The 20,207-nt window shown below is 43.8% G+C and overlaps 1 protein-coding gene across 2 annotated transcripts in view; it reads left to right on the top strand.

The window, feature by feature from the left end:
* Nucleotides 1-20,207, top strand: part of APLP1 (amyloid beta precursor like protein 1) — a 110,140-nt gene that overhangs the window by 67,250 nt on the left and 22,683 nt on the right. For both annotated transcript variants that reach the window (XM_033914133.1, XM_033914134.1), the window contains exons 9-11: nucleotides 13,537-13,695; nucleotides 13,929-14,057; nucleotides 17,065-17,164. In XM_033914133.1, the coding sequence (XP_033770024.1) occupies nucleotides 13,537-13,695; nucleotides 13,929-14,057; nucleotides 17,065-17,164 (388 nt within the window). The remainder of the gene's footprint in view (nucleotides 1-13,536; nucleotides 13,696-13,928; nucleotides 14,058-17,064; nucleotides 17,165-20,207) is intronic.

The following is a 20,207-nucleotide window of genomic DNA, read 5'->3' as shown; positions in this document are numbered from 1 at the left end:
CTTATTTTATAATTAAATCTTTATATTAAAGTATAAAAAGGGCAATATTCTGTGGAACGGTTATTTATAAATCACAAATAGGGCCCTCCATTTTGATCTGGTTTTGATACAACTTTCCCAAAGATTTGGTTGTCTGTATTTTTACATCATCTGGGAAGATAATTGGATTGTCTTTCAGACATGGGTGTAGAAGAGAAGCAACACAGTGTAGTGGATGAACAGAAAAATAAGTGCCTATTAAATGGAAATGTTCCTTGATGCCAGCAATAATGAATGAATTTGTTTCAGAAACAGTAAGATGCTTGAGCAACTGGGTACGAGATGGAAGGATTTTGCAGGTGGTAGAAATCTTGCAGAACTGAGGCTTGACATCAGACAAGATTCTTGTTGCCACATCAGGGGCAGACAAGACACAAATGATATCATTTAACAAATGACATAAGAAAAGACATAAGCATTGGCAAGTTAGATGCAAAGCACTGATAAAGAAAGCTAAATATGAAGAAAAACTTGCCAAAACTGCAAAAACTCATAGTAACAATTTTTAAGGTACATCAGAAGCAGAAAACCTGTGAGGGAATCTGTGGGACAGTTGGATGATCAAGGAGCAAAAGGGGCGCTTAGGGAGGATAAGGCCATAGCAAAGAGACTCAATGAATTATTTGCTTTGTGTTTACGGAAGAAGTAAGAGATCTACAGAGGAACTAAAAGAAATCTCAGTGAACCTGGAAGATGTTCTAATGCAAATTGACAACTTAAACAGTGATAAATCACCTGGACCAGATACTATACATCCCAAACATGAAATTGCTGATCTGCTGTTAGTGATCTGTAATTTGTTGCTAAAATTGTCTGTGGGGTTGCCAATGTTACGCTAATTTTTAGAAAGGGTTGTAGTTGGGATCTGAGAAATTATAGACCGATATGCCTGACAAAATACCGGTATGTCAGGCAAAATACTGGAAACAATTATAAAAATTACAGTTGTGGAACACACAGACAAATATGATTTAATGGGACAGAGTTAGCATGAGTTCAGCTAAGAAAGGTCTTGCCTCTCCAATTTGTTTGACTTCTTTGAAGGTGTGAATAAACATATGCATAAAGGTGAGCCAGTAGATTTTTAGAAAGCTTTTGACAAAGTTCCTCATGAAAGGCTCCTGAGAAAATTAAAGAGTCAGGGGTTAGGAGGCAATGTTCAGTTGTAGATTAGGAACTGGTTATTGAACAGAAAACAGAGGGAAGGATTAAATGGCCATTTTTCTCAAAGGAGGAGGGTAAATAGTGGAGCGCCACAGGAATCTCTACTGGGACTGGTGCTATTTAACTTATTTATAAATTATCTGGAAATTGGAACGACGAGTGAGGTGATTAAATTTTCAGATGACACTAAACTGTTCAAAGTTGTTAAAACCCATGTGGACTGTGAAAAATTGCAGGAAGACCTCCTTGCATTCCGTTAGCATGCTATTGACCTTCAGATCACCACAGATGTTCCACTGGTATGTTTTATAACCGATTACTTCTAGTAAATTCTTCATATTCTCATAAGACTCCTTTAAATAAGCAGAATGGGCAATTGGTATACTTGGTTTGGCATTTCCGTTATGCAGTAACACTCCCTTCAAGCTTCTCTGTGAAGAATCAATGAAGAGGTGCCATTCATCTGGACAATGCACTTGTGACAAACTGATGAAGAGCCCATTGATGTCATGACAAAAGCTCAATGAGCCATTTACAGTGAAGAATGTTATTAAGTTATGATTCCTTTTCTGTAATGAGTTATATTAGCATCTTTTGCAAGCAAGTGCTTTTGCTTAAGCCTTGAAGCAAGAAGTTCTGCTTTTTCTTTTGAAAGATTTCAATCACGAATAAGATCATTGAGCTCAGCGTGTGTAAAGGTCTCTGGTTCTGAATCCTCATCATTCAAATCATCAGGATCAGATCATTCTGGATTGTGACCAGCTGCTGCTTCATCATCACATTCCTCATCATCTTCCATAGAAGCAAGTCCATCTTGTGGAGGTACAGGGACAGGCAGTGAGTCATCATGAGGAACAAGCCTAATAGCAGAATCCAGAGTAGGATATATAATTTTGTGCTTAGTTTTAGTTGAGAATTCACATGTGTTCCCTCCATATCATTGGAATTGCAAATGACATCACTGTCCTTCGTCGATTGAGCCAGTCATGAAGTCCGTTGGAACAACTGGTACAGATGATTTGTGGAGCCCAAGACTTATCCTGGTCACCTAGTGCAGTGTTCTTCAACCTTTTTACACCTGTGGACCGGCAGAAATAAAAGAATTATTTTGTGGACCGGCAAACTACTAGGACTAAAATTTTAAAACCCCATTTAAGCCCCATCTCCGCGAGCTTGGTCCCCACAAACCATCTGATCCCATCTGCACAAGCCGCAATTATGATTTTATATTGAACATATTTTATTAAAGTATAAAAAGAAACAATATTCTGAACAATTGTGATTTTATAAATACAAATATACAGAGCACAGACCAACAAAACCCCTGTCTCCCCTCCCCTTCACATATATCCCCTCTACTATCAAGAAAACTGAACAAGCCAAGTTATTATAGAATGCTACATAGAAATATCATGCTAACAGAATACTGCAGTCCTCAGTTATGTCTCTAGCAGGATATATATTTCAAATCTGATATATTCTAATGACAAAATAGAAACAAAATTATTTTTTTCTACCTTTTGTTGTCGCTGGTTTCTGCTTTCATCTTCTTTTCACTCGTTTCCTTCCAGCATCTGCCCATTCCATCCAATGTCTGCTCTCTCCCCTTCCATATGTATCTGACTTCTTTCTATGCCCCTCTTCCCTGTGCATCCAGCCTGTTCCTCCTCTCTCCTTTTTACATCATTCATTCCAGCTTCACTGCCTTCTTCATTTTTATCTCTCCTACACCAGATCTAGCTTCTTTATCCCTCTCTCATTTCTCTGCTGACCCCCTTTCCAGCATCAATGTCTCTCTAATTTCTCATTCCTCTCTCTCTCCTTTCCCTCATCTGATCTCTCCATTCCACCCTGACCCCCTTCCCCTCCTGTAATCTCCCTGCCAGCTGTTTCCTTCCTTTTTTCTTTCTCCCTTCCCTTCCCTTCTTTCTTTTTTTCCTTTCCCTTCCCTCCTCCCTCTATCCAACATTAACTCTCTTCCCATTCCTTTCCCTCCTCCCCTCCCAGCAGCATCTCTCCTTCTTCTCCCTTCCCTCCTCCCTCTATCCAACATTAACTCTCTTCCCATTCCTTTCCCTCCTCCCCTCCCAGCAGCATCTCTCCTTCTTCTCCCTTCCCTCCTCCCTCTATCCAACATTAACTCTCTTCCCATTCCTTTCCCTCCTCCCCTCCCAGCAGCATCTCTCCTTCTTCTCCTTTCCCTCCTCCCTCTATCCAACATTAACTCTCTTCCCATCCCTTTCCCTCCTCCCCTCCCAGCAGCATCTCTCCTTCTAACTCTCTCCAAGTCCAGTAACAGCTCTCCCTTTATCCAGCAGCTTCCCTGCCTCCTACAGTGGCTGTCTCCCCTTCCAGCAGCTCTCAGTACTTACCTGCAGGAAGTTGCCGGTAAATCATTGCCCTGGCAAATAGGAGAGCTGGTGGGAGGGGAGACAGCCACTGTGAAGGCTTCCCAGGATCTTGCTCGCACACGCTGACCATCTCCCTCCACCTGCACCTGAATCTGCAGCTCTCTCCGTTCTAATCGCAACTTCCCCGCGGCCCTCTTCAGCAACTCGGCAGGGGCGGCGATCAAGACAGGCTGCCGATGTCGGGACCTTCTCTCTCTGAGTCCCGCCTATTTTGTTTCAACTTCCTGTTTCCGAACAGGCGAGACTCACAGAGGGAAGGCCCCGACGTCGGCAGCCTGTCTTGATCGCCTGAGGCTGGGAGGAACATTAGTCAGCAGGAACCGCAGTTGGGAGGAACCGCAGTTGGCAGGAAATTTAACTGCCGACTTGATCTCGCCGGCCCTGCGCGGAGCAGCAGAAATTTTCTGCGGACCGACACCGGTCCGCGGACCGGCAGTTGAAGAACTGTGACCTAGTGTACAGCTAAAGTACAATTTATATACCTTCTTCAAATCTACGGTAATTGGGCGACGTTGTGCTTTCATCGTGAATGAACCACAGACTTAACAAACTATCTGGATGATTGGTACAATATCTTGGCATGATAAAGACTGATATTAATCACCGTCTGTAGCATAAAAAGCAAAGGCAACTGTCGTTAACCCTCCTTATACGTTTATCCTATAAATGCATGATATATCACCCAATTAACATTTATAATTATATATAATGAGCCTCATTACAAAAATGTGATGTGCTAGTGAAAAACTAAACACATATTTGAAATCAGCATGAAAAATACTGCAAAACCCAGCCAACATTAACTCTGATAAAAATGATGTGTTGACATGTGTAATCACTATATCATGACATCTTTGAAACATAATAACATCAACTTTGCGTTATTATGTAACCTCTTTTTGCAGTATTATTTTCTACTCCTGTTTGTTAAACCTTCCATATACCTCTTTCCCCCTAGTGCAGGGGTGCCCAACACGTCGATCGCGATCGACCAGTAGCTCAGGAAGGCAACGCGAGTCGATCGCGGAGCCCATCCCGGGCTCCGTGATAGACTCGTGTTGCCGTCCTGATCTACCGGGCCGATCAGCCTTCCTCTCCAGTGTTCTCTCTAGGGCCTTTTAGCTGGGCGGTCCACCCAGCTGTCATCTGCTGCTGCCACCGCTGCTGAACATTAAAAAAAACAAAAAAAACCGGCTTGGAGATTTCAGCCCATAGCGAACTTATGCTCCGTGGCTCTAACGTGTGCGTGCCAGCTTCCCTTCTCTTCCCTCCAAAACCGGAAGTTATGTCCGGGGGGGAGAAGGGAAGCCGGCACGCACATGTTGAGAGCCCTGAAGCAAGCGTTCGCTATGGGCTAAGGCGGGAGCCAGGTTAGTGAAGCATTTGCTCTTCTTGCTGCCGGGTCCTGCCTACTTTCTGTTTCCGCGAAGGCAGGACTCAGCAGCATTTCCCCCAATAGGTCGATCGCGATTTTGGGCCAATCAGCCTTCCTCTCCCCGACGGCAGAATTGACGTCGGGGAGAGGAATGCTGGTCGGCCGAAGCAGGGAGAGCTTGGGGCGTCGTCGGCTTTCGGGCCTGTTATTGGTGGTGGTTTGGGTCCTGGTCCCCGATGGCAGTGGCTTGGGGGAGGGCAGGGAGAAAGAAAGAAAAAGGGCAGGCAGGGAGACAGAAGGAAAGAAGAGAAACAGAAAAAAAAGAAAGGGAGGCAGAGAGAAAGAAAGGACAGGGAGAGAGGAAGGAAAAGTTGGGGGAGGGAACGAGGTCTGGAGGAGAGGAAGCATACAGGCTAAAAGAAGGGAAGAAAGATTGGATGCACAGTCAGAAGAAGAAAGTGCAACCAGAGACTCATGAAATCACCAGACAAGGTAGGAAAAATGATTTTATTTTAAATTTAGTGATCAAAATTTGTCTGAATTTATATCTGCTGTCTATATTTTACACTAAGGTCCCCTTTTACTAAACCGCAATAGAGTTTTTTAGTGCAGGGAGCCTATGAGCGTCGAGAGCAGCGCTGGGCATTCAGCGCAGCTCCCTGCGCTAAAAACTGCTATCGTGGTTTAGTAAAAAGGGAGGGGGGTATATTTTCTATTTTTGTATGGTTGTTACTGAGGTGATAGTGCATAGAGTCATCTGCTTTGACCTCTTTGAAAAACCCTGGAATAGGAATGATGATTAACATTTTCTATGCGTACAGTGTGCGTTGTGTTTTTTTTTTTAATTTTATTGTTGGTAGATCATTTTGACTTGGTCATTTTAAAAGTAGCTCGCAAGCCCAAAAAGTGTGGGCACCCCTGCCCTAGTGTATCTTGTCTGATCATTGCAGTAACCATGAATCAGCACTTTCTCTGAACTCTTTCAATCATGTGCCCTGTTGGTTGAACATGATTTCCTCACTAAGGGATTGTGAAAAGTGCCTCGACTGTGTCCCCAACCCCAGCTGGCTTTGGGAGTGAATGATCTGATTTAGGGATTGCGCAGAGACTTCATACATGACAGCATGCAGCTGTTACCACCTAAGCTGCTGAGCTGGCCCGCCCTTCTGCTTTTAACATCGCTTACTACGTAGATCCTGACATTCCTTAAGAGTCTGAAATTTCCCTAGGTTTCTCTGTGGCAATTGACTACCATATGGAACGACCTTCCGCAAATTATTCAAAGTGAAATTTCATTTCCAAAATTTAAGTCTACGTTGAAAACTCATTTTTTCGATTTGCCATTTAATTTGAGGTAATTTTTAGATTGTCAATGGACATGAGAAGACTGAAGTCATGAGACCACAACAAAAAGAGGTGTGTTTCTTTCTCCTCAGTATTTAGAGTAGATCTTTCCTGTTGATGATGGTGTTCTGTTCATGTTTAAACTGATTTTATTGTGTTTTGTAAGCCGCATTGATCTGTTGTAAATTGCAGGATACCAAATTTTAATAAACGTGAATCAATGAAAGGTTTGAGTACGTTAAAAAGGTTTAAAGCAGGAAGAATAGATGTAACCGATAAAGGTTATTCTGGTTGCCCATCACACAAGAGCACATTGACAGAGCGGATGCTTTGATTAGAGAAGACGGACAGATAAGTGTCTTAATTGGCTGCAAATTTGGATATCAGCTATGGATCTGCATTTGCCTTTTAAAAATTCACTGTTCCCTCTAAGCTGAGCAGGAGTCCTCCACCCACAGTCTCACCAATAGAGGGTGCTGTTTTACTGTCACATTTTTCAATTGTGAGGGACAAGCAAGTTCTGCAGGACTCCAGGGAACATACCTGTCCTTAGCGACTGAAAATATTCCACCCCCTAGTGGTAGCAATGCAGCTGGAGGACACCTGCTCAGCTTAGAGGGAACACATGATGGGTTCCCAGACAGCTTACTGATCTGCACAAACAACAGCATTTGGAAGTTGCCACCCAGTTCCTGAGACGGTATGAAAAAGATCCGAGTATTCCGGAGAGAACTGTCACCAGCAATGAGACATGGGTGCATCACAGTGACCCGGACAGCAAAAGACAAAGCATAATGAAGTAAAGTAAGCAGTGCTCACCTGGATTTGGGAGCAGCCAGAAGACTTCTTCTCCGCAGGAATACAGAAGCTTGCTGAATGATACAACAAATGTGTTGTCTTGCATGGGGACTTTATGTGGAAAAGTGATTTATTCAGTTGCTCACAGTTTCTTCTATTAAAAAGTATTTTGATTTTACTTTTCGATTTACCCTTGTATCTGGCCCTAAAACCCTGATTTTATAAAAGGTGCCTAAAGTTAGGTGCTTAGATTGGCACACCTAGCCAATCTAGGTGCCTAATTTACCTCCCCCCCAGTGTTCCCGCTAAGGTGCGCTGGCCTGCGCGCGCGCACAAAATATTACATCGCAGCGCAAAGTTTCTCTTCACAGCGCACACACGCGTCGCAAAGGTAAGGGGAGGTAAGGTAAGGGGACGCATTGGGGGGATTGCACTTCCCCACAATTGCCATGCTTCGGTTCCTCTTCTTCCTTCCTTCCTCCCCCCCCCCCCCGCGGGACCCTGCGGCACCATCAACTCTTACTCCCTCTAATGTCGGCCCTGCAGCTCCAGACTTCCTCGCACCTTCTCCCCTCCCCCTTTGGATCGCTATTATTTTAAATGTTATAGCCGCGGAGCTGTATCCATCAGTGGAGATGTCTAACCTCGGCCTGCCCCGGAACTCTTACTGCAACAGTGACTTCCTGTTCCTGCCTAGACGGGCGGCTGCTGCAGTAAGAGTTCCGGGGCAGGCCGAGGTTAGACATCTCCACTGATGGATACAGCTCCGCGGCTATAACATTTAAAATAATAGCGATCCAAAGGGGGAGGGGAGAAGGTGCGAGGAAGTCTGGAGCTGCAGGGCCGACATTAGAGGGAGTAAGAGTTGATGGTGCCGCAGGGTCCCGCGGGGGGGGGGGAGGAAGGAAGGAAGAAGAGGAACCGAAGCATGGCAATTGTGGGGAAGTGCAGAGCTGCAGGGAAGAGTGTTGCGGTACCCAGCTGGAGGGAGAAGGAAGATGAGGGAGGGAATTAAAGGAGATGCCAGGGCTTGGAGCATAGGAGGAAGGTATGCCAGTCTAAGGGAAAAGGAAGGGGGAGATGTGAGAGCATGGAGGGGGAACGAAAGATGGAAGAAAAGGAAAGGAGAGAGATGCCAGAGAATCAGGGAAGGGGAGATACCAGACTATGAGGAGAGGTGTGGGAGAGGGAAGGCGAGGAGAGAGATGCCAGACCAATGGGGTGAAAGGAGAGATGGAAGGGGGAGGCATACAGTTTCTGGAAGGGGCATAGAAGGAGAGAAGATGCCATATAGGGGAAGAGAGACGGCAGACAGTGAATGGAAGGAAGAGAGTTACAAGAAGATGAGGAAAGGAGAAACCACAGAAGACAAAGGTAGAAAAAAATTTCTATTTATTTATTGCTTTAGGAGACATGTGTCACTGTTTCTGTGAAGCATTGTATGCAGAGTCCAGCTTCTTGCTGGTTCAATTTAACCTTTGTCTATGTATTTTTATTTTATCCCCCCTTTTACAAAACTGTGAAGCATTTTTAGCACCAGCCTTGGTGGTAGCAGCTCTGATGCTCAGAATTTTATGAGCATCAGAGCTGTTACCTCCGTAGCTAAAATCCACACTACAGTTTTGTAAAAGAGGGAGGGGTTAGTTTGTGATTACATATTCCTTACTAGGCGAAGGTGTTTTCTGTGTTCTGTGTGTTCGAAAGACATGGTTTTCTGTTAGGATTGACGGTGTAGGATTGATCTGTGCTGGTCTGGCTTGTTTAGTTTTACAATGGGTGTATTGATGTACTGCTCACTGCAATATGTAAGATGCTGCCTTTTCCTAGGTACTCATGTGTGACGTGTGGTTTGTTACTAAAAATCATGTTTTTCTTACAGATGGGGGGGGGTGCCAAAAAATGATGGGCCCCGGATGTTACATATGCTAGGTACGCCACTGTATGTAAAGATACCAGAAAGCTGGCGTAGCAAAAACTTCTAAGTTTTGAGTATTTAACCCTCCCACAATCTCACGGGCACTCGTTTCAAGTTTATTGAGATTTTGATTTAAACGCAATATCAAATATTTTCAATGCGTATAACAAAAATAAATTTGGGGAAATAAATAAAACCATTTGAACCAGTGTTCCCGCTAAGCTGCGCTGGCGTGCGCTGGCGCACAAAATATTACATCGCAGCGCACACGTTTCTCATCACAGCGCACGATCGGAAGAGGCGTACGGCAGATGGCAGGGCGGCGAGAGGAGAATCGGGCGAGTTGGCTCATAACTTGCTGGCGCCCGATATTTTTGGCTCACGGTGAAAAAAGTTTGCTCACAACACCCGCCCGCTTAGAGGGAACACTGCTCCCCCCCCCCCTTATATCAAGCTGCACTAGAGGTTTTTAGTGCAAGCTGATGAGGCAAGTGCTCTGATGCTCATAGGAATTCTAGGAGTGTCAGAGCATTTACTGCGCCGGCTCACACTACAAAAAATGCATCTTGATAACAGGGACCCTTAATTATTTAAAAAGTCTTAACTGGCACCATTAATTGAAAATTACAATTAAAAAAACAAATAAATCACAATTAATTAGATGGTAGGCACCTACCACATCAAGGTAGGCGTCTACTCCAAGGTATCTACCAGAAAGTAGGTGTGGTTTGCGGTAGATTGTGGCGGACTCTTGGGCATTTTTTGACTTAGATGCACTCATTTAGGCTACGAAAACTCTGGCAAAGAGTGTGTCTAAGGTTCCAATGCCTACCGGCACCTAAGCCTGCTTTAGGTAGCACTAGGCACAATTCTATAATGTGATTGACACTTATGCTTCTCAGTGCCTACATGTTGGGTACCATTTATAGAATCAGGGCCTAAGTACCTAAATTTATATTCATAATTTCACTAAACTTGGGAACTTAAACAATGGGTAGAAATAGGGGAAGATTTATTTATTTGATTTTTTTTTTTGTCAAAGGAGCTCAGAACAGGGTATAAATCAGGTACTCAAGCATTTTCCCCATCTGTCCAGGTGCGCTAACAATCTATCTAAAGTACTTGGGGCAGTGAAGGATTAAGTGACTTGCCAAGGGTCACAAAGAGCAGCATGGAATTTGAACCCACAACCTCAGTATAAGATATCCAGATAGGTCTTCCACTTGTCTTTCTGTGGATGCTGCCCTGCTGCATATCGACTTTTCTTCATTACATGATTTTGGACAGTTTAGCTGGTCAGTAGGAGGAAGAGGAGAATCTTAGCTAACTCCCAGATTTAGATGGACAAACCTGAAGGCTCTACTGACAGATCAGCTGATCTCATCCAGAGCTGACATTAAAGAAGATGTGACAGTGAAAAATGCAGCCTCATAGGAAAACACTCAAATGCAATAAACAGTTAATAATCCTAGTGCAAACTTTAAATTTAGCTACCTCTGTCAGTGTCCATTGGGAACCCAACAAAACCTAAATGACCCGCTGGCTCACTGACTGCAGCTATTAATCAGAGATTGAACTGTCTTAGTGGAACTCATTTTAACAAAACATATTTGGGTCACACTGGTCACAGTGTTGAAATATTTTACACATCTTGAGCACCGCTGTCGCAGAAGCAGCAACGGTGAGTATATATATATATATATATATATATATATATATATATATACACATGGTAAATATCACCACTGTACAGATAGCTGACGATATGCATCTGCTCCCTGTATTAACTATTTGGTTAGTGGCAGAATTAGGTAGAATATATCTTTGTTATGCCCTGGCATCATCCAGATAGTGATCTATAAAAATCCTTTATAACACTGATATAAATTCACTGACATGCATTTATTTAAAATATTTCTATGATGTAAATCATAAAATTCCTAAGCAGCTCACAGTAAAATATATGAAATTATTTTATGACAACATGCAAAAATAGAACAATAAAAAAACATAAATACAATAATCATCTCTATAACTGAGCCAGCCTTCCATATCCCTGCTCAAATAACTAGGTTTTAAATCTCAGGAAGTCCTGGTGGTATCTTACTCTATAGGGTGGGTCTGCACATGAAAATGATCAGATTTCAATTTGTGCCCATCACAAACACTGCATTTCAGGCACTACTAAAAGGTCTTGAATCTTGGGACATAATAGTGTAGCAGGTACAGATTTCCACTGAGCTTTTGAATGTAAGCGGGAGCAAGTCTATTTTGACTTTAAAAGTCATCATCAACAGCAAAGTTGCATTAAAGGGATAAGACACTTATTTGTATGAGGGGGGTGCTGAAAACTTCTCAGCCCAACTAAGAAGAGAATGACGAGGATATGGTTCAATCCCTGGTGGTCTAGCAGTGAATCGTGGCAGGAGCAACCTTCCTTCGCTCCTGCCCGTGCAGAGCCACTAACTGATTGGCTGCCATTGGACCACCAGGGATACTAAAGGTGCACGGGGGAGGCAGGGGGGGAGGTTAAAATTCTTAGAATCAGCTGGGACAGGAGGTGGGGGGCGATCCCTCCTGTCCTGGCCACTGCTGGACCACCAGGTCTAATGGCAGGCCTAGTGGAGGCCTGCAAGTCATCGGGAGGGTACAGAACCTGGCAGAGAGAGAGTGAGGCTAGGTGCAGAGACTGGCAAGGCAGGGGAGGGAAGGAGTGAGTGAGGGGGGCTGGATTCAAAGCCTGGCAGAGCAGTGAGGGAGAGGGCACAGGGTGAAGAGCCTGGCAGGGAAGGGCAAAGCAAGGCACTGCACTTGAATATTAAACACATACACACCACATCCCCGGTGTATATTCGAGTCAACCTTTTTTCCTCCTTTTTGGGAGAAAAAAAGGTTACCTCGGTTTATATTTGGGTCAGTTTATATTCAAGTATATGTGGTAAGTACTTTAGAGCTTGGCCTCACTCTAATTGGTTCTTTCATACATGTTTAAGGAGAAGGAGGAAAAGCCTAATGGTTAGTGCAATGGGCTTTGATCCTGGCAAACTGGGTTTGATTCCCACTGCAGCTCTTTTTGACCTTGGGAAGTCCCTTAATCCTCCATTACTCCAGTCCAATTCTTATATTGTGAGCCCACTAGGGTCAGGAATCAAATGAGTAGTAGTAGAACATTTATTGGACTATGAAATTTATTTCTGCAAATCTATTTCTGTACCAGTGACTTTCATTATTTCATTGCTTCATGTTTAAAAATGCACAATCTCGTAACCATGCATTTCGAAGGAAGAAGAAGCAGAGTAGTGGATAGCTGGACAATTAAATTCTGTCTTCACTGGTGCGATATGAGCGGGATAACCAGCCGTGCTGCTCCACTGAGCTCTTCTGGTTATTTTGCACTCACAATATTATGGCTCCCTAGGCAACTGCTTGGGTTTACCTCTTGGTAGGGACAGTCCCATATGTATTTTGCTGTTCCACTTCAGGATTGCCCTCTTTCAGTGTGGTTAAAAGTATGTGTGTTGTTATCCTACATTTTTGCCATGTGTATTGGGGGTAAAAAAGCCCCTCTTTCCATGGAAAACATGAGTTTATCTGCATGAGAACTTTGGATTATTGCCCCATTATGTTACTGAGGTGAGGAAAAGACACATAGATGGCAACATAGGTACATATATTTATAGGGCAAGCTCATATGTCTTCTTTCTGAGGACAGTGTCTGTTGTATTTCCTGAGCATTGGGTATATTTGTTCCCTTCTACTTTTCTCGCTTTAAGATCCTTTCCAGCCCCATTCTCTCCACTCTGGAATATCTTTTACCCAATACCTTCTTTTGGAAACTAGGTTAATATGGTCTACATCTGGAACATGGCAAAAATCCCAGTAAAAAATCCGCTAACCACAATAGAGACAGTCACCTCTGCACAAATAACAGCAAATTCATTAGAAGAGAGCAGAGTGAGCCTGGTCTTCAAACCCATACATAAAACAATCTTGTCAATCATAAAAACATCATGCAAATCATGGACTTGACATGGTCCATTTTTCAGCTAATCACCTGCATCAGGAGTCCCAGATAAAATATCACACAGTAATCTTGCTGGATAAAAAGCTCAGAAGACGCCAGCAGAGGGCAAACCCTGGGATCATGTCAAGTCCATGATTTACAACATCTGGAACAAAAAACTGGTGCACCATTATTGACAACCTTCATCGCAAAGACCACAATTGATAATGATGACAAATATATGGGAATATATTGCTAGAGCTGTATAATAATTATATCTGCAGCTTATAGTATGGACCCAGTTATTATATCACTGAGTCAATATTCTGGTAATAGTGACTGGTAATATCTGAATGTTATACAGTTGTAAAGATTTGGGATAATTCTTCTGTATAAATTCTTTTCCATCTATCCATTTGGCCTCGCACACCAAGCATCATCTGGGACTGGGGTGAAATTCAAATGTCTAACCCTTTGTCCTTTGTAGCATTTCCAGTCAATCCTACAAACCTTGGAGGACCAGGTAGCTGGGGAGCGGCAGCGGCTGGTGGAGACACACCTTGCTCGGGTGGTGGCACTGCTGAATGACAACCGTCGGGTAGCACTGGAAAGCTACTTGTCTGCCGTGCAGGCCAATCCCCCTCAGGTAACCCAGCTTCAAGAGCGTAAACAGTGCTATGGTGGAGAGGATAGTTCAAGGCTGAGGAAGGGGCTGTATTGTCTGGTTAGATCACTCCCCTCCCCACCAGATATCAACATGGTGTGTCCAGGAACCGGAGGGTGTATTTGGTGCTCAATAAATACATAGAGAAAACAGTTAACACCTGCTGTGATTGGCTGACTGTAATCTCTGCTCCTGTTCTCGGAATGGCTCTGCAGCCGGAGCGTGTGCTTCTAGCACTGAAGAGGTACATACAAGCGGAGCAGAAAGACCAGCGGCACACACTCCAGCACTACCAGCATGTCATGACTGTGGACCCTGACAAGGCAGAGCAAATGAAGTATCAGGTAGGTGACATAATTTCCTGCCCTACTTTCTTTCCTTACACCCTCAAGGCTACCTCCATTCTTACTGGAAATTAGAGTCCGGTGCAGACTTTTTACCTCCTCCCAGTATACCAGTGAGGCCCTACTGTATATACTTGAAAATAAACCAAGATTTTTGAGCCATAAAATGGCCCAAAAATGGGAGTCCCGGTTTATGTTCGGGTCAGCACCCCCCCCACCCCCTCCCAGACCTGTTGCAGGCCTCCACTGGGCCTGCCGTAAGACTTGGTGGTCCAGCAACGTGCTTGGACGAGAGGGATTCCTCCCACTTCCGGCCAACTCTCACAATTCTCACCTTCCTCCCACCTCCCCAATTAGTATAAACAGTACCTTTAAACTCCCTGGTGGTCCAGTGGTGAACTGGGGCAGGAGCGATCTTCATATGCTCCTGCCCTGTGCAGAGCCGCCATCTGAATGGCTGCTGAAAGTTCTCGCAGCAACCTCGTGAGTATCTGCCGTTGCCATGAGAACTCGCCATTCAGATAGTGGCTCTGCAAGGGGCAGGAGCATATGAAGATCGCTTCTGTCCTGGGTCATCGGTGGACCACCAGGGAGTATAAAGGTACTGTTTATACTCATCGAGGAGGCGGGAGGAAGGTGAGAATTATGAGAGTTAACTGGAACAGGAGGCAGGAGGGATCCCTCCTGCCACGGCCCACCACTGGACCACCAGGTCTTATGGCAGGCCAAATGGATGCCTGCAAGGCATCAGGAGGGAGGGAGGTCAGGGTGCAGAGCCTGACAGGACAGGGCACTTGAATATAACACCACCACCACCACACACATTTTATTTTCCAGTCAACCTTTTTTCATCCTGTTTGGAGGAAAAAGGTAACTTTGGTTTATATTCGGGTCAGGTTATATTCAAGTATATACTGTATTTCCTGTCCTCCCTTCCTCTTTGCTTGACATGAGAGTCCAGTCTGTTTCCACTGCAACTTGGAAAACTCCATTCCAGAGCCACTTGAGCTACTTAAGACACCCAAAGTTCCAACTTCCCATCTTCCCCATAGCGGTAAACCACAGATGAAGGGGACATCTGCTTCCTTTATTCAGGAAGTACTCCATATCCCACCTGGATCTGCCTCCCTCGTGCTGTTTCATAAACACAAAGCCACTTTTACAGAGCTGCCAAGTTGCCCAGTTCTATACGTGGCATAAATACGCATGAGACCAATCTCAATTGAAAGGAAACTCCAGAGTGACAAGATATAGGATTAAGTTGTGATAGACTCATGAGTAATCTAAGGAATAATCTTTTTTAACTGAAAGGGTGGTAAATGCATGGAATAGTTTCCCAGTAGAGATGGTGGAGACAAATATTGTATATGAATTCAAGAAAGCATAGGATTTGCATGTGGGACCTCTTAGGGAGAGGAAGAGATAGTGGATGCTGCGGAAGGGCAGACTGGATGGGCCATTTGGCCTTTATCTGCTGACATGTTTCTAGTTCCAGGAGGGAGATTTTTTGGCCAGTCCTAATTTTAAACCTTAAGCAATATGGTTTTTGTAGTCCCTGATTTTACCTATTAAAATTAATGCTGAAGATACCATAATGCATGAGGCCAAGGTTTCAGAAATCCAGGACTGGCCTAAAATCTCCCTCCCGGAACTACATAACTTGGAAATTCCACTTTTGCTGCTGGTATTTGCTCCTGTAGAGGCCAAAAGAATTTTAGTTATGGTGCCAAAATTGGACTGAAATCCATGGTTTCGGTCAAAAATGCCAGTTGTGGTTTTAGCAGAATATGAAACAGTGCTATGGTCCTTCAAACAGGAGAAACCCCCAATTCCACCTGTAGGTCCTCAAAAGCCCACTTTATGATTTTTGGTGGTCTAACAGTGCAGTCATGACAGAAGCAATCCCCAGTCGCTTCTTTCCATGCTGGCTCCAGTCTCAAAATGGCTGCCATGACCTCTAGTGTTAGTCTTGCAAGACCACTGCTAGAGGCTGCAGCAGCCATTTTGACATTTTTTCCAGTGTGGGCAAGACACCTGGGGATTGCTGCCGCCATGACTGCACCACTAGACCACCAATGATAATAAGGAGACCTGTGGTGGTGGGGGCCTGAGAAGGAGCTACTTCCATTTTGGGGAAGCAAGTGGGGACTGTTCCTGTTTGTGGAAGAGGAAGGAGGGGGAGGGGTATAACACTGATGAGAAGTGGCCAATTTCAGTTTTGACTTTGGCCTAAACCAAGTAACAAAATACGGTTGCAGATTTTGTTTTAGTTGACACCAAAATAAAAAATAGTTATGGCCACCAACTATGCTGTGGCATTTTCACTTTATGTTTAAATCATTTTTATTACAGTCCAGCAATACAAATTCTTGTTCATAACACATCATCAACCAAACCATGGACAATAAAATAGACAGTGTGGGGGATGTGAAGATTCCCCTCAGAGCTACAGTAGCTGCAGAACTTTCAGCTGTCTAATCTTTATCTTTCTGCTTTTCTTCTTCCTGCCTCTGTCTCTTTACCCTTCCTCATTTTTCCCTCCTATATCTCTCTCCCTTTTGACCTGCCTGCCTCTCTCCCTTGCTTTCTCCATCTTACCTTTCTCTAACCTACTCTTTTTGTGACCCTGTGTATCTCTCATACTTGGGATCTCTCATCTTATTCCATGTATTTGTTTGTCTCTATCACTCCTCTGTGATCTCTATCTTTCTGTAATGCCTTTTCTGCCACTTCGTCTCTCTCTCTTTCTGGCCCTGTCACTTTCTTGAGCTTTCTTCTTCCTCTCCTACTTCTGCTTCTCTCTGGCTTCCTATGGTCCTGTGTCTGTCTATCCATTTGTCCTCTCTCTCGCTCATCCTCCTCCCCCCCTGCTTATCTCCCCCACCCCCTGCTTTCTGCTCCTTCTGTCTATTTCACCTTTACTCACCTTTTCTTTCACTGTCACTGGTATATTTATCACTCTCTCCTTTTTCGGGTTGTTCTTTCTTCCCCATACATCCTTCTACAGGTTCACACCCACCTTCATGTGATCGAGGAGCGCCTGAACCAGAGCCTGGCCCTGCTGTACAAGAACCCAAGACTCTCTGAAGAACTGAAGGATGAGATCCGTATGTAGCACCCTTACTCACTGAGTTGTTGGCCACATGTCACTCAGTCAGACATAGCTGTACTGTTGTATCAGGCCATGTGCCCTGCAGCACCATCACTGTGCCACTGAACTCCAAAACGAGGCAGGTTTGCCCAGGTGCATCTCATACCTGTTTGGCACTAGAGGGCATTTTATGTCACCTGTGCAAACGGAGTCAGACCTGCCTTCATTGAATCTATTAGACTTCCTTAGAGCCTAGGATTAGCTAATCAAGTTTCAAGTTTATTAGGTTTTTTTTATATACCGCCTATCAAGGGTATCTAAGTGGTTCTACAAAGGTACTCAAGCATTTTCCCTATCTGTCCCGGTGGGCTCACAATCTATCTAATGTACCTGGGGTAATGGAGGACTGAGTGACTTGCCCAGGGTCACAAGGAGCAGCGCGGGGTTTGAACCCACAACCCCAGGGTGCTGAGGCTGTCGATCCAGCCACGGCGCCACACACTCCTGTCCAGGTGATTTGGAACCAGTTTGTAATTACAATGTGTCCTCACTTTCCTGTGCACCCAGAAAATAACTTTCAAGGCCATATTCATGGGTAGAACAGAACACAATATTCGAAAATGACTCACCCTTTATGCATGTAAAAGGAGGTAATACATCCATTATGTGTATGCTTTTACCAGCAGGAGGGGGATACATTTCTGGCAGCGGAGTTTGGAAATGCATATGTACTTTTAAATTCTTAAAATGCATTTATATATTTTTCCCCTGGAAAAAAAACCTAGCCATATAAATTAACAGATGTAAATGGGTGTAGGTATTTCTCCTTAGGTAATTTTTGCAATGCAAGTACATGCAGGTAGATTTAGGAGAACCACTATTTGTCTCAGAATGGATTGTGGGAAACAGAGTTTCTGCTAGGTACCTTCAACTCAGACTGACCATTGTTAGAGGCAGGGTGGGCTCAATGGGCCTCATCTGGCTCGTTATGACTTTTCTAATGTTCATACTCTTTCTTTGAAAATAAATGAAAACACCATAGATAAAAAGTACTGGCAAACCTCAAATTATCCCCATGTAGAGAAAGGAACTAGTCAAGGGTGAATGTAAAAGAAGCTAGAAGCCCTTCCACATCCTCTCAATAGGGTCAGCACTAATACTACCCTGTTTCCCCGATGGTAAGACACTGTCTTATTTTTTTTGGAAGGCCAAAATATGCTCTAGGGCTTATTTTCGGGGGGATGCCTTATTTACATTTTTTTCTAAAAAGGGGGGGCTGTCTTATTTGACGGCTGAAGAATCGGTCGGCCGAAAAATCGTACCGTGTATGGCCAGCTTTATCCATCCTACCATATATTGTACCATTTAATGTCCCCAATGTTCTCCATCAGGGAAACACAGTAAATGGATTATTCTGTAGTGCAGCATCAGAGGGGACTTGACAATGTGAAACCATTGTTTATATACCGTATGCATTTTAAACAGGCTTTATATACAGTAAGTGGTGTTGCTCACAGCAAAAGAAACCTGTCTGCGTGTCTCACTTTTGGATGTTCTGGCCGTGAACAAACTCCTGCAGTCTCCGTTAGGGAGGGATGAGGGAAGCTGCCTGTGTTTCCTTGCGCGGAGTCACGTGCGCGCGCTGCAGTCCTGTCACTTCCTCCTCTTCACTTCATGACGAGGCGCGGCACGCAGCCATGGAGGCAAATACGGTAGACGGAGGGACCACACGGAGTCACCCACCGTACCACCCGATTCGGGTAAGCGCAGGTATCGGTGGGTGGCTTATTTGCGGGGGGGTGCCTTATTTTACATTTTTTTCTAAAAAGGGGGGGCTGTCTTATTTGATGGCCCTGCCTTATCATCGGGGAAACAGGGTATACAATATATCCATGAAGGCCTGGAATGTGGACTCTGTCTGGGAATCCCACGTGGCTTTTTTTGCTTCAGGAACAGAGCAACCCAGGCCCAGATGCACTAAAACCAGCGATCATTGCTAAACCTATTTTGACAGCTTTAGCGACAATCACATTTGCCAACCCAATGCAGAAAATGGCTCACCGTATGGTTTTCTGCACAATCGCTCATTCCCCAATCTGACCATGCAAGTAAGTTCATTAATATTAAAATGACATGTAAACTAATCTCATCTAATGCTTGGCTTTATATACTGAGTCATCATTCTATGAAAGCTGAACTAGGTTTACAATAGTTAACTTAAACAGATAAGAACCATTAGAAATAGAAACAGATTTCAAGAAAATCAGTTTTCAAAACGTTTAGCAAATAAAACAGTTTTTAAAGATTTATGAAAAAACTGAAGCGAGCCAGAACTCCTTAAAAGAGACGGAAGATTATTCCAAAGTTCAGAAAATTTAAATGTCAAAGATTGGCTAAAAACCTTAACTCCTTTAATCCCTTTCTTGAAAGGAAGGAATAATTTAAATTGTTGGTTGCCTCTTGCAAAAGAGAATCTATAAACATTCCACGATAAAGGAATAAGAGGAGTAAGAATTACATATAGGATTTTAAAAACAACACAAGCACATTTAAATTGCACTCTGAAATAAACCGGGAGCCAATGAAGACTCTGGTGCTACGCTGTCACATGATCAAATTTAGGTTTCCCAAAGATCAATTTCGCAGCAATATTCTGAATCGGCTGCAATCTATAAAGGCAGATTTTAGTGATAATGAGGTAGATAACATTACAATAATCCAGGCGAGATAATAAAATTGACTGGACTAAAATGGAAAAATGGCAATGATGAAAGAGATATCTAACCTTCCTCAGCATACGTAGATTAAAAATGCATTTCATGACCACAGAGTTAATTTGATCTTTAAAAGAAAGAGAGAAGTCAAAAAGGACTCCCAAAATCTTAGCAGAAAACTTAATTTGTAGAGAGAATCCAGAGACCAGGGCTACAGAAGAAGGAAGACAGTACAATTTTGGGCCTAATCATAGTAATTTGGTTTTGGTTGTGTTACGCTTCACCCGGACAGACTAGTGGAGCGATTGATGTTCTAACATGGCTTCCCGATGCACTAAAAAAAGT

This window comes from Geotrypetes seraphini, chromosome 11, assembly GCF_902459505.1.
Source record: "Geotrypetes seraphini chromosome 11, aGeoSer1.1, whole genome shotgun sequence".
Classification (NCBI taxonomy): domain Eukaryota; kingdom Metazoa; phylum Chordata; class Amphibia; order Gymnophiona; family Dermophiidae; genus Geotrypetes; species Geotrypetes seraphini.
This window is presented reverse-complemented; position numbering and strand designations above follow the sequence as displayed.